Genomic DNA, 13,823 nt, shown 5'->3' on the forward strand with positions numbered 1-13,823 from the left:
TATTGACTTTTACAAAACCAGGAATTATATTATTACTCACAAAGATTTTTAAAAAAAAATTGATTTTGAGGATAGCTCTGTGCAACTATACTGTTCTATGTTTGAAACTGTTGTAAAGCTTCATGGGAAATGTTTGGCATGGCTTTAATAGAATCATCTTGCTTAGATTAGAAGCTTCTCTTGACGTTTTGTCATGGTTTTGTATTTGCAATTTAAAATTTCTCTTTTTTTACCGGCCTTATGCAAAACACTATTTATTGCTTTTTATTCACTCAGGCATGGTTTGACACCTACATGTCATCTTCTGTGGGTCAAATTAATTTCTGTAAAGCACAATACAAAGTTTATAATTGTTTATCTACTGTAGGCCTAAAAACCGTAACATTTGCATTTTGTTTGTTTTGTTTTGACTGCTTACCTGAAAATTACATAGCTTGTGAAAATACATTTTTACAGATTAGTTTTTGTGCCCTTTTTTGTGATTTTGGATGTCATCTGCAAAGTAGTCATGAAAAAATACACAACAGGATGGAAAATATAAGTACAGTAACATACAAAATTAATACAAAGTACTTCAAAAAGCACAAGTAGCTGAAAGCAAAGCAGAAATTGTTTGTTTAACTATCTGTTAAAAAAACAGCAGCTCAATGTTTAGTTATATAAAACAAACCTTGAATTAGTTACTCTCATAAAAACATCAGACCATTTCAGTTATATCATACAAGGAATCAAGTTATACACAGAAAAACTAGTGGGGGGGGGGGGGGGGGAGGGGGGGGGGGGGGGGGGAACCAACAACAGAATCATCTCCTGAAATTCACCACACCAAGGAACAAAGACGACAGAATGGGTGTCCAACAAAACAACGCACTACAGAAAAATCAAGAACACTTCCACATCCACAGACACATTCTCTGCAGCTGGATTCTAAGTTAACCTGTAATACACACACACACACACACACACACACACACACACACACACACAATCTACATAGGCCAAATACGCAGAAATTTCAAAACAAGATATTCTAAAGACCTTAAAAAGTGACAGTACAGAGTCCACTTTTGCAGATCATGTCATACTAGGAAACCACCACCCAAACAACATTGAGATTGATCTTAAGACCCTAAGAGAAAGCTACAGTCTCTATCAAAAACTCACAACAGAGCAGAACTATCATTTACAAAAAGCAGTGACACATGAAAAGTAAGTCTTGAATGAAACTACAACGCTGTTTGAACACTTGAAATTTCCCACATAGAATATAATAATCGAACACCCTTAAATATCCAAAAACATCTGTTTTCTACCCCCCCCCCCCCCCCCCCCCCCCCGCCCACTCCCTCTCATTGGGCACCCCCCCCCCCCCCCACCACCACCACGCATGAGCACCCGCGCGCGCACACACACACACACACATTCTCTGCCAGCAGACACACCACACCAGTCCTCATTAAACAGTCAAAATCAGTACCACACTGAACATAAGGCAACTGATGAACAAGTGAGCAGCAACAACAACATTGCACCTCTCAATGAGCCTGTCAACTCAAATCACCCTCTACAAAAAATATATGTGAAGTAAAGGTGAAAGTGACGTTATATATATATATATATATATATAAAAAATGGTGCTAAAACAGTGTACTCAACAGCAGCAGAGAGAGATATTCACTAGAGATACACAACAGGACAGAAAATGTTAAGTACAGTAACATACACAACCACTACCCATGAAAAAGTACTTTAAAAAAGAAAAAAATCTTCATGACTACTTTGTAGATGACATGCTGTAGGAACAAACAAAGGGGGCACAAAAAATTATCTGTAAACATGTATTTTCACTAGCAATGTAATATTCAGGTGGCAATTGAAATAAACCAAACAAAATGCTAATGTTTTAATTTTTATGCTAAAATAGAATTACCAAACATTATTGTAGGCAAGATTGTGTTCCACCAGAGGGCCACAATGACTAAGGAAAAGAGGTGGGGCAACATGTTGGTTGACTTTGCCAAGACGGAAATTAAATGACGAGGAGAAAATCAGCAAAATAGAAACATACGGTCACAAATTGTTGAGGAAATCAATGCCCGTCATGGAGTGTACTGCTGAAGGAGGTGTGTGCACAACCCCCCCCCCCCCCCCCCCCAACTCCACATAATACATTTCAGTGATGTGATGTGATCCCTAGCCTCCCCCCCCCCTTTTCTTGAGCAAACATATAAAGTGACATCACTCTGCCCAGAACTTCAGTTGACCTTTTGGAAAATAAAATGTAAGTACATAAAGTAATTCTATTTTCTTCCTAATTATTCTGAATTCAAAAGGCACTAGACAAAGATATTTATTAGTGAGCAATCCTTTTGTAACATGAAATACATACAAGGAGATAGACCTAAATTGTCAACATGAACAAACATACCCCTGATGGCTGAGGCATTACTGCAACTGCCACTGTGCTTGTGTGTATACGTCCTGCCTTTTCAGTGGCCGGAATACGCTGAACGCGATGTACACCGGCCTCGTGGCGTAAGAGAGAATATGCACCTGCACCCTGGACAAGGAGACTCGCATGTCGCACTCCACCTACACAGACAATGGAATGCAGTGTTTTGTACAGACAGAACCTAATATATAAAACTGAACATGTGGAAGTTACTACTTTGACTATCTTCAAATCTGGAAGTTCACCACAGAGCACTTTCCTTGTAAAATCAGCACAAACAACCAACTGCTTAAAATCTATCGTTTCTGGGGGTCTAGTTCAGTTCAGTACACCAAGTTTGCTGATTTCTAATGCAGATTATTTCCTTACTCTGTACAATCAGATCACTACAGCAGAACTAACTTGCAACTATTCCACTAACCTGGCATATGAGCAACTTAAAAACCGCAAACATAGGAAATACTTTGAAAACTCTAAAGTAGCACTTTCCTGATGGCAAAATAATGTCCATCTCACTGAAACAATTAACCAGCATTTTTTCTTGGGCTGCGGTTTTCTTAAATCATATACAGAAATGAAAATATCTTCCCAAATGTCTCAGGACAGCATGATTACAGCTATATTAGCTGTATGTTATGAATTATATATTTGTTACAATACATTTTAATGTTTAGTTCAATATATCATTGTTTGAGTTTGTCATGATCAGGCCTGAATTGAAACCCAAAGACAGTTTATACAGTTTCAAAATATAATACAACATGGATGGATAAAAAATCTACTCGCCAAGTGGCAGCAGGAAACAACTTTTCAATAACTTTCCCCATTTCATAACCTGACCAGACCTTTTCCTTCATACCTCCGCATTTTCCTTCAACCCTTCTGCCAGTAGAATGAGCCACAGGTTCTGAAAGCTTGCACATTTCCAAATCTTTTACATGTTTTCTCTTGTCACCACTTGGTGAGCAGGCTTTTTATCTATCCATACTATATTGCAGTTTATATAAAAATACAACTTACTTAATTAATCAATATGAACAACAATACTACAGAATCAAAAGTCTAAACTGCTTTGTGGACAGGGATTTTGAGGTAGCAAGGCAAGGTTGGAGGGCAGATAGTGAAGTACAACGAAAGACATGTTACTGTTACATTGATTACCAGTTCGTGGTAACTGTATAGCATCCCCTACTGTGTGTGTGAAACTTATCAGTTGCTATTTTAATATTACAAAGAGACAGAAAGGCTGCCCACTACTTTCCTATGGGAGGTCAAACTCCCAATAAAGCTAATAGAAACAGTTAAAAAAATTTATTAATATTTCACACTTTCAGAACTACATGTGCCATCAATGGGGATGAAAAGAGGTCAACCAGGAAGACTGGAAAAAGGGGAGACGGGCAAACTTTTTCTATTTAAGATTTTGTTTTTATTATATTTTCTGATGCTAATACCACACTGCTGTGCAACACCGCATCGTATCACTGTGCACCTGATCAGAGTTTAAGGAATTACATTGTACACGTCTGCATCTATAGCACACATTGCAAACCACTGTTAATTGCAAGACTGAGGATACTTGCCATTATATCATGTATAAGGCTTTCTTCTCATTCCATTCACATATGGCAAAACACAACACACAGGGAAAAAATTGAAGTTCATTGTTGTTTTACTGATTCACATAACTAAATGTGTCAGATTTTAAATCAAATCTGCTGTTTAATGACTGCAGTAACTGAGGTTTCAGCAGCCTGAGAAACAACCAGGAGAAGCTTTTGAGGTATATGTATTTTTCTACAAAAACTTATCTATTTTAATTTACAATTTTAAAAGAATTGTTTGTCCTTTATAATTTAATAGCTGTCTGTTGGTCTGGTCTAGCGGTGGAGAGATTAATCAATTATTAAGTTTCAACACTCATACAGTTACCTGTAAAATTACAGGTATTCCCCAGAAAAATGAACTGAAGATGTCACTAGGGTGGCAGACACTCCAATAGTCTTACAAGTGGAATATAGTCACACACTACTTGTCCCTAGGTGCTATTAAATGAAGTCCCTGTTCAGAAAAAGAACAGAAACAGGATGTGTGTGAAATGAATGTTGGCAGCAGCAGAATCATTCTGCAGTCATCTGCAAATGCCTACACTCTGTATTTTCACAATAGTGTTTTGCAGAAAGATCCTCATCCTACCTCCAAGGATTCCCATTTGAGTTCACTAAACAGCTCTGCAGTACGCGCATGCTGACTGAACCTACTGGTAACAAATGTAGTAACCAGCCTCTGACATGCTACAATGTCTTTCTTTATTCCGAACTGGAGAGGATCCCAAGCACTCAAGCAGTACTCAAGAATGGGTTGCACTAGTGTTCCATGTATGGTCTCCTTTACAAATGATCCACACTTTCCTAAATTTTCCTAATAAACCAAAGTCGTCCATTTGCCTTTCCTACTGCCATCCTTATGTGTTCTTTCCATTTCATATCACTTTGCAATGTTATGCCTAGATATTTAATCAATGAGACTGTGTCAAGCAACAAACTGCTAATGCTGTATTCAAACATTCTGGGATTGCTGTTTTAACTCATCTGCATTACCTTACATTTTTCTACATTTAGAGCAACCTGCCATTCATCATACCAAACAGAAATGTTGTCTAAGTCACCTTGTATCATCCTACAGTCACTCAATGATGGCACCTCCCCATACACCATAGCATCATAAGCAAACAGCCGCAGATTGCTGCTAACACTGTCTGTCTGGTCGTTCATGTATCTTCCTCAGCTGCCTCTGTCAATTGGTCATGAGCTGTTGCAATCTCAAAATTAAAGTGGACGCTTAGTTTGAATTCAAGCTGAAAGATTTCATTTCATTTCAGTTTTCTAGCCCGTCAAAGCGTGTCCCGTCCAGTAGTAATCACATACTATTCTGATGTGATATGTGGCTGTTGCACAGTCATCCAATGTTAACTAATGTCACAATAGTGATGGCAGACTGGCATCATGGCGTAACAGTTAATATTTTCTGCTAGTGACACAGAGGTCACGGGTTCTATTCCTGGCAATCACCTCGCATTTTCTCCGGTGGAAATATATGGAGCAAGATTCATGCAAGGGCAAATAAGAAGCCATTCAAATATAAAGAAAAATTGATGCTCAAGTTGCTGAAATGGCATCACATCAAAAGACTTCCAGCAGGCTGAGTGAGACACATTTTATTTGTTAGCAGCAGAAGCATCAGCTGTTACAGTTTTCAGCTTCGTAAGTGAGCTGCTTGGTGAGTACAACAAAGGACCTTATTCTTTGCAAGCTTCCAGTCCAGTCCGAAGTTTTGCAGCTATAGTCATACTGGAGAAGTGGACACGAAAGTAAGCTCTTATCATTTACCTACATACACAATAAAGAAATGCTGGCTGGCACTTTAGTCTGACGGTACTCCTCACACACTGTCACTTTACCAGCATTTATTAACAGGGTAACGTGTATGACTCCACATTCGTCTAAATAAACTACGGGTCACTTTAACTGTGATGCTTCACTTTTTTTGTGTAAAAATCAAATGTTTTCAAGTTTCTGTCTTTTACACATGACGACTCATTTACTATGGCATCTTTTGAAATCAAATTCCATGGGTGGAATAGTTTTTCTTATGAGTTTCTTTGTTAGTCAGGAAGTCTAGCTCTGTGCAATGAAAGTTGTGAAATATTTTGCAGTGATGGTATTTCCTTCAACTGTTAATAATATCATAGAAATTGCTGCTTAACAGCATATCTACCTATAATCATCAATGAAACATTTTTCGTGTGCACTTTGCTTCTTCTGCCTTGGAGCAAAAAACTAAACCCTGTTCTGCTTGACATTGTGTCCTCCTTCCATAAATTGCACACCAACTTACTCCTCTTTAAAATTTTGCATGCACATTCTGTTAGCAGTGCCATTCCCTTCTTCTTATCATCATCATTAATGACGTTAACAGTATGCCACTGCAGCTGCTCAAGAAGACATATTCTGTAATCAATTTCTGTTCTTTCGCTTAAAGGTAACAACATGTGCTACTTTGAATCATAATTATTACTATTATTATTTATTATCATCATCATCATTCATTCATTCATTCTTGTTATTATTTTCATGTCTTGGGCAGTACAATTATGTACAGATCTACACCTACAATATGTAAATTATTGATTTTGAGGACCAAAATTCAGCCGTCTTGACTGCTGGGAAATTTGCTGAAACCAGGTCCTTCAGCATGCAGGCTTCAGGCGACTTCGGGCTGACCAAGAGGTGTTCACTATCTTGAAGATCTTCACATTTGCAGGTTGCATCTCCAGTAATGTGGACCCATTACTTCAAGTTTTGTTTGCACTGCATCACTCCAATTCATAGTCTGTTCAAAGCCTTCCATGTCTGATAGAATAGTTGGAAACCAGCACAATCTCTTTCTTTAGGTTTTGGTTATTACTTCAAGTTGCCTTGTTTTACCATCGATCGGTGAGCAGAAGGTGATGATGTAAAGGCTTAAGTTGTCTGAACAAAGCTCTTTCTCAGCTTCAGACTAGAACATGACGCTTTGCTTCCAAACAATGGGCTGCCTCGTGTCATTCTCCTGTTTCTTCTTCTCAACACACACACACTTTTTGACACCACAGCCTTCATTTGCAGCCAACTTACATCCAACTCATAGAGCTTACTGCTGTGCAGCAAGCAAGCTTGTGAGATGGACACGAGCCACACCAGGATCAAATCCACGAGGCAGATGAAAGACTGTTGCCCCACCAACCAGCCTGAACGTGATTTTTAGGCAGTGTTCCTGGCGAATGCCAGGCTGATCCCCAATAAAGAGCTCACAAAATTCTATGTACAAACTGTTAAAATATGATGACAGACAGAACAAAATTCACAGACAGATGGTGCATATGACTTATCTCTCAGATTAATCAACAACTGCGGTGACAGGAGAGGTATCTGGCCACAAAGTTGTTATCTTGTCCAAAACCCCCTTACTCCTCCCCCAATGGCCCTCCTACTTTGAGAGCTAAAATAAGCAGTACTGTATGACATCACAGTCACTGTAGTTATCACTAGTGTCAGTGGTTGGCTAAGTTGAATCATAGTCTTTAGTATACCCCAGAACATCTCTTTAAAGTGCATCACTGTACTCACCTCCCTCGCTGGTGTCAAGTGCTGCTAAGTCTGTTTGCCATTTCTGGAAAGCGGCAAAAGCTTGGTACATGTCAAATAATTCTCGTGCAAACAGCATGGCTTCTTGACCACCAACACCTGGCATAACTTCCAGAACTACACCACTACAACTGTCATCTGGATGAGCAGGCGTCAGTATTTCCAGTAACTGCAACAGCAACTTCTGTTAAAACTTATTCAGACTCTTACAGTAAACAGAACTATACGTTTAGTCAAAAACTAAATTTTTTGCGCAATGTAAACTGAAATAACTTCATGTATGGTTATTGGTACAGTGTAGTAAACATACTACAAGAAAATGTTTTACAAATTTATTGTAATATTTGTCTATACAGAAATTTACTGCGACTCTTCAGTTTCTTCTGGTGTAATTGCCCGAAGACTATGAAAAAATAATCAATGGGTGTATGGCTGGAATTCAGTGACCAGTGGGCACAATATTTTGGCAAACAGCCATGTTGACATTACTGGGTGCACTAATGAAAGTACCGAGTGGGGTGGAGTAGTGGTTAGCACACTGGACTCGCATTCGGGAGGACGACGGTTCAATCCCACGTCTGGCTATCCTGATTTAGGTTTTCCGTGATTTCCCTAAATCGCTGCAGGCAAATGCCGGGATAGTTCCCTTCAAAGGGCACGGCCGACTTCCTTCCCTAATCCGATGAGACCGATGACCTCGCTGTCTGGTCTCCTCCCCCAAAACAACTCAACTCAACTAATGAAAGTATTGCCTCCCTGCACATTGAGAATCATGTGGCTATAACACTTGTCCTATTTCATAAATGGTTCCAGATACTGAAATGAAGTATTTTGCAAAAGAGAGCATGCAAAGCGGCATGTATGTTTTACGAAAAATACTCAACAATTTTTTTATCTACCGAGATGTGTAAACACACCAATGGTGCTTAAATTCTCTAAGCGTAGAGTATGAGGGATTTCCAAGCAGTAGTAGACATGTGTGCAATTTCATCTCAAATCATGCAAGTGAAGAGTGAATGTGTTACATCGCTATTTCAACGTTTGCTGAAAAAAATATATATGATGAAGTTCCACTTGATACCTCTCCAAAACTACAATATTTTCAGTTTCTGGTGATCTGTTAAAATGCCACAGACCTCCCTAAATGAGAATATTTGTGAAAATGTTGGAAGGAATGGGAAAATTCAAAATAGTTTGTTCTCAGTACTATAAGACATGATTAACACACACATACACATTAGCCTTTTTTGTGTGTGGGGGGGATATAAAGTATAAAAAATTGTAACTTCTGGTGAATTTCAAAATTATGTTTTGAAAATATAAATAGTAATAGGATGTTAACTATCTTGAGTAATGATAAAGTGGAAAGCTGCTGTCAGCTATAATGCATGAAATTCTTAAACTGTCAAAATATTTGTACATAAAGATGAAACAAACTGAAATTTTTGATCATATAGAAATTTTTTTCTCCAAAATCCCCATCATAAATGTTCTAAAAATTTCGTGGTATGTTAGTTGATCATTATACTTAGGGAATGTACAATCACGGTGGGAAGTACTTGTCTGTACAAAATGTGATAAATTTTTTAGGTAAATCTAGCTCTACTCCCAAGGTCAAAAAGATCATGGACACTTAATATTTAAACTGATTGCTGATTTTAAGTAAATATCATGCAAAACTGGTATTTCTGAATCAAAATAATTACTTTACAACATTATAAACCAGTGGAAAAACAATTCATAATTTTGTCTGAAAGCATTTTTTACCGAAAATGAGATATATAGAATATTTATACCCATTTTTTTATTTATGATATTATTCATAAATTATTATTGTCTTCTCTCATACTTTTAATCATGACTTTCCATGACTTAAAATTGCCTACAATGTAACAGTCAACACTGTAATGTTGAAAAGATTAGTGTTTTTAATCTATTTCTGATTGAACTTGTATAGCCGAGCTGAATTTGCACACAGACGAGGACTATCCAACAAGAGCAGTACTCAGGAAATGGGAACTACACAGTGATCTTTTGATGATGGCAATTTGAAAGCATTAGCAGGACCACAAGGTGTCATAAAGGAAACCGTTATATCTTGCAGCTCATGAGAGACACTTATTATATGTCCCACCCACCACTGACTGTCATACACACAAGAAATGAAGTGATACACTACAAAGTCTTCTAATGTATACTGTGGTCTCTGTATTTCACACATAGTAACAGGTTGCATTTCATGGAGAACTGTTATTGCAATGTATGTGCAACTCCAGGATGCAATCCAGCAGCGACTTGATTGAATTCCTACCAGATGCTTCATAGCAGACCACTTTTCTCTCTCTTTTTTAAATGGAATTCCCTTAATGCAATTTTATTTCAAATTAAGAGTTTCATGTTTGTTACTAATGTTGATATGGTGTGTACAAATCCAGTAGCATCTCTTATAGCATCAACATTCCATGCTGGAGATTAAATCTTGTTGCAAGATGTTTACAGAGACCTCCTACCCCATCACACGCACCTTTTCCATGACCTTTTGCTGAAAATATCCACTTTTTGCCTTAATTTCTGTACTACAGTGTTGACCAAGCTCACAAAGCTGAAAGTGGTTTTTAAAATAAGATGATGCACCGTCAATCACACACAGCTTTAGGAAATGTATGGCCTCCAGATGCTATGTCATCAATTATCATGCTAACAGTGTAACATGCACGTGCACTGCCAAGAATGAGATCATCAATGACAGTAGCAAAACTGTGTGGTGTTCCAAGAAAGAGAGCAACACCCATGCTGTGTGCCAGAATTGAGATGTGGCTGATTTTACTTCTGCTATGGCCTGTCTCTGAATCCTCCGGATATGATGGTGAGCTATTCCTTTCATGACTCGATGCCTAACCTCTGTAACAAACTTCCCTGCCTCTACTGTCTTCTTCATCAACTCTCCTCCGTCCAAGAATGCATAGGTTACATCATTGTCAGTATTCTGAAGGGGTAATGCATCAACAACCATCACTTCAGCACCACAACACATTGCACACTCCTGCAATCAACATTTATCTTGCAGCTCCTGACATATACACAAAAGCATCACATCCATCTCTGCGTACTTCTTTCCTGTGACACTGCTTATGGTGAAGTTCCAAATTAGTGCAGTAAATAAATATGTATACTTCTTTCATTGGCTGGCATTTTACCCATTTTGGTCATAAGAAGTAGAATTTTGTGAGATCAATTTTTAAATTCGGGTCCTCCTTTTTCATTAGGAGATATGCTTCTCTTATTGATCTTGTCACATATCTTTCTACCTATTTAACTTTCTCGCCATTTTCCCTAACGGAGATAACACCAGTCTGGTTAGGACTTTGCCTGCTGCAATCTCTGACATCATTTAGAGAGCAACAGTAAGCGTATCATCTTGCAATGGATGTCCACAGTAAGAATCTGGGCATGCCAAAATACCTTTCTCATGCCTTAGTTTAAGAGCTTTTGAAATCAAATAATATGAGGAAGTGGGTATGTATTTCTGTATCTGCTGCTTAGAGTAGCTACTTGGTATCAGTATCAGTAACTGTACCTTCTCAGTAAAGGTGGCTGCTGAGATAACAGTATTTAGTTTTCGAGATCATACATCACATTTCGTGCATATATCACTATCTTCAGGTTCTGCAATAAGTGCATCTACATTATACACATCACAAAGTTTGGAAGATGTTGCTTGTGTAAAACTTGTTTCAATTTCTTCCATTTATCTTTTTACACACCGTTTTCTTCTTGTGCTTCTTACCTTTCCTGGACGTTTAAGGGGGGATATAATAGGAGCTACAGCAGAAATGCTAACATTAAATGCTTCGACAACTTCACACCCAGGAATACAAACATCTGCATTGTCTTCTTCATTTCACATTTAAGTGATGGCGATCATTCAAGGGGGTCGTCACTAAATTTCTTCTTGTAGCGAGTGTAGCAATTCCTGCACAACTGATGTGATGCTAATACCATTACTTGAGGACCAAGATATTTCTGCAATACCTCTGACAGATTTCCAACAACTGTGAAGTGGTTTTCATTTTTGTTAAACACCACCTTCTTGCTTCATTTTTCAGTCTACACACCTCACTCTTTCACTGCAGGTATTTCCTCACTGATATTGTATCTAACAAAAAGGTCAAACCAAACACAAAACTTAATGCAGAATAGCTTGTGTGCAAGTTCTCACTCATTTGTTATAAAAAGAAGAGCACTGGAAACAGCATTGCCAACATGCATATTTTGCATTAGAAATTTAGTGTTGTGGATATGCAGAATGCAGAAATTTTTTTAACCCTTTACATAGAAAACTACTACCTACTGTGTGTGCACTGACTACTAACATATTAACCAAACAATATTTTGTGTACTTCTCAAAAGTTTTTGGATCAGGTTTTTTGAGTAAATAAGTTGTAAAAACTCACAAAAATGCAAATTTTACATTTTTAGCAATAAATATTTACATAATACAGATAGCTGGAGCAGATAATACACTGTTTCTAATTACATCAGTAGCATCTGGCAATATGTGGCTCTCTAAATCAGAATTTCTTTTTAAGTGGAAAAATTAACTTGAATTTCGTATTTTCATCATAAATTTGTAAGTTAAAGGAAGCCCATAAGTGTCCGGGTGTCTTGACATGATCTGTACCATTTGACATGAAATCGCCCACGTCATTTCTGTAACTGACTGGGTAAGTTTGTGGACTGGCGATTGGTTGACTCAGGTTCGATTTCCACTGTCGTCGTCATTCTTTCTTTTTCCACTTTATTTTATTCCTTGTAATATTAAATGATCAGTTTAAATACATTTGAACAGTTCAGCTTATATATGTAAAATTAATATATTCAATTTAGTTATGATTACTACCTTAGTAAGTCAAAAGGCTATAGGCCATCACTTTGTAATTCACTGGTAAATTTTGCACAAGCTGCTAGTGGTCAAATGTCTTTCTTGACACTACCCACATAAAGCATTGCTGCATGGAATAATACCGTGGTTATGTCCTTTCCAGCACTCTCTCCTATTTCTGTCTGTTGTGTTGTTGGTTAGAGCAAAGGCTTCATGAAATCTCCCACTGCAGCTGTCTCCCAAGGTGTACAGGTACTGCCTGCCAATGTTCTGAGTGCCCAGTTCCTCTGTGCTGGATGGTGGCACCAGTCTACATGAAAGTACAATTTGGTGTGCACTTTCTTGCAGTATACATTGTGATCCATTGTGCCACTTGCTCCCCTCACTTCCATTTTCATGTGAAGTTGATCTCTGATGTAAAGCACTGAGAGGTGAAAGAAATCCATTAATTTCCTTTGATGTGGCAATATTATGAAGTAGATGTCAACATAACAAAATAAATCAGTTAGATTCTCTTGAACTGACTTTCTTGTCAAAGTACTCTATGAAGGAACTGGTGACAAATCAGGAAAGTGAACTGCTGACTCCATCACTCCATCAAATACTTCTCTTTTATGGAGGGGGGACAGAAGGAAGAGAGAGAGAGAGAGAGAGAGAGAGAGAGAGAGAGAGAGAGAGAGAGAGAGAGAGAGAGAGAGAAATCACACACCTCCCCCGAAGCAGTCAGTTTGTCAGTATACCTGATGATTGGCAACATGGTTGTTCGTCTAAATATTGTGCCCATTTAACAAAATGTGGCTATCTGGGAATTAATTATTTTGCTACAAAATGTAGAATAAACAACATTTTTAGTATCACCTCCAGGAGCAAGAATAAAGACATTCTGAGAGGAAGTCACCTCCCTCTGAATCTAAAAGCTAAAGTTTTAACACTAATATCCAACTGTGGCATCATTTTGCATGTCACTGCCTAAGGTCTACATTCACTTAATACATTTCATTACACTTAACTAAAACTGTAAGGTAAATTCAGAAACATTGCATTATATAATAGATACATCTCTGATGAGCCTATTAACAATTGTTCTGAAGATAAATAATACACACACTATAAAAAATGAAAAGGTGGGCTACTATATGTTCTTAGATGTAGTTTTTTAAAGTATGTTTGCATAGCACTCCTTTCGCTTCCTTCCCATAATGACCCAAGGTATGGTAATCTCGTACCTTTTCTTCACAGTAGTCTCCCCCTCCCCCCTCCACAAAAAAAGGCACATCATATCACAGAAAGCTTAAATCTGAAT

General features: G+C 37.9%; 1 protein-coding gene across 1 annotated transcript in view; it reads right to left on the reverse strand.

Moving 5' to 3' along the window:
- Window positions 1–13,823, reverse strand: part of LOC126483667 (peptide chain release factor 1-like, mitochondrial) — a 69,196-nt gene that overhangs the window by 45,060 nt on the left and 10,313 nt on the right. Inside the window, exons 3-4 of the mRNA XM_050106731.1 lie at window positions 7,621–7,807; window positions 2,429–2,592 (exon numbers count right to left, since the gene is read on the reverse strand). Of these exons, the coding sequence (XP_049962688.1) occupies window positions 2,429–2,592; window positions 7,621–7,807 (351 nt within the window). The remainder of the gene's footprint in view (window positions 1–2,428; window positions 2,593–7,620; window positions 7,808–13,823) is intronic.

This window comes from Schistocerca serialis, chromosome 6, assembly GCF_023864345.2.
Source record: "Schistocerca serialis cubense isolate TAMUIC-IGC-003099 chromosome 6, iqSchSeri2.2, whole genome shotgun sequence".
NCBI lineage: Eukaryota > Metazoa > Arthropoda > Insecta > Orthoptera > Acrididae > Schistocerca > Schistocerca serialis.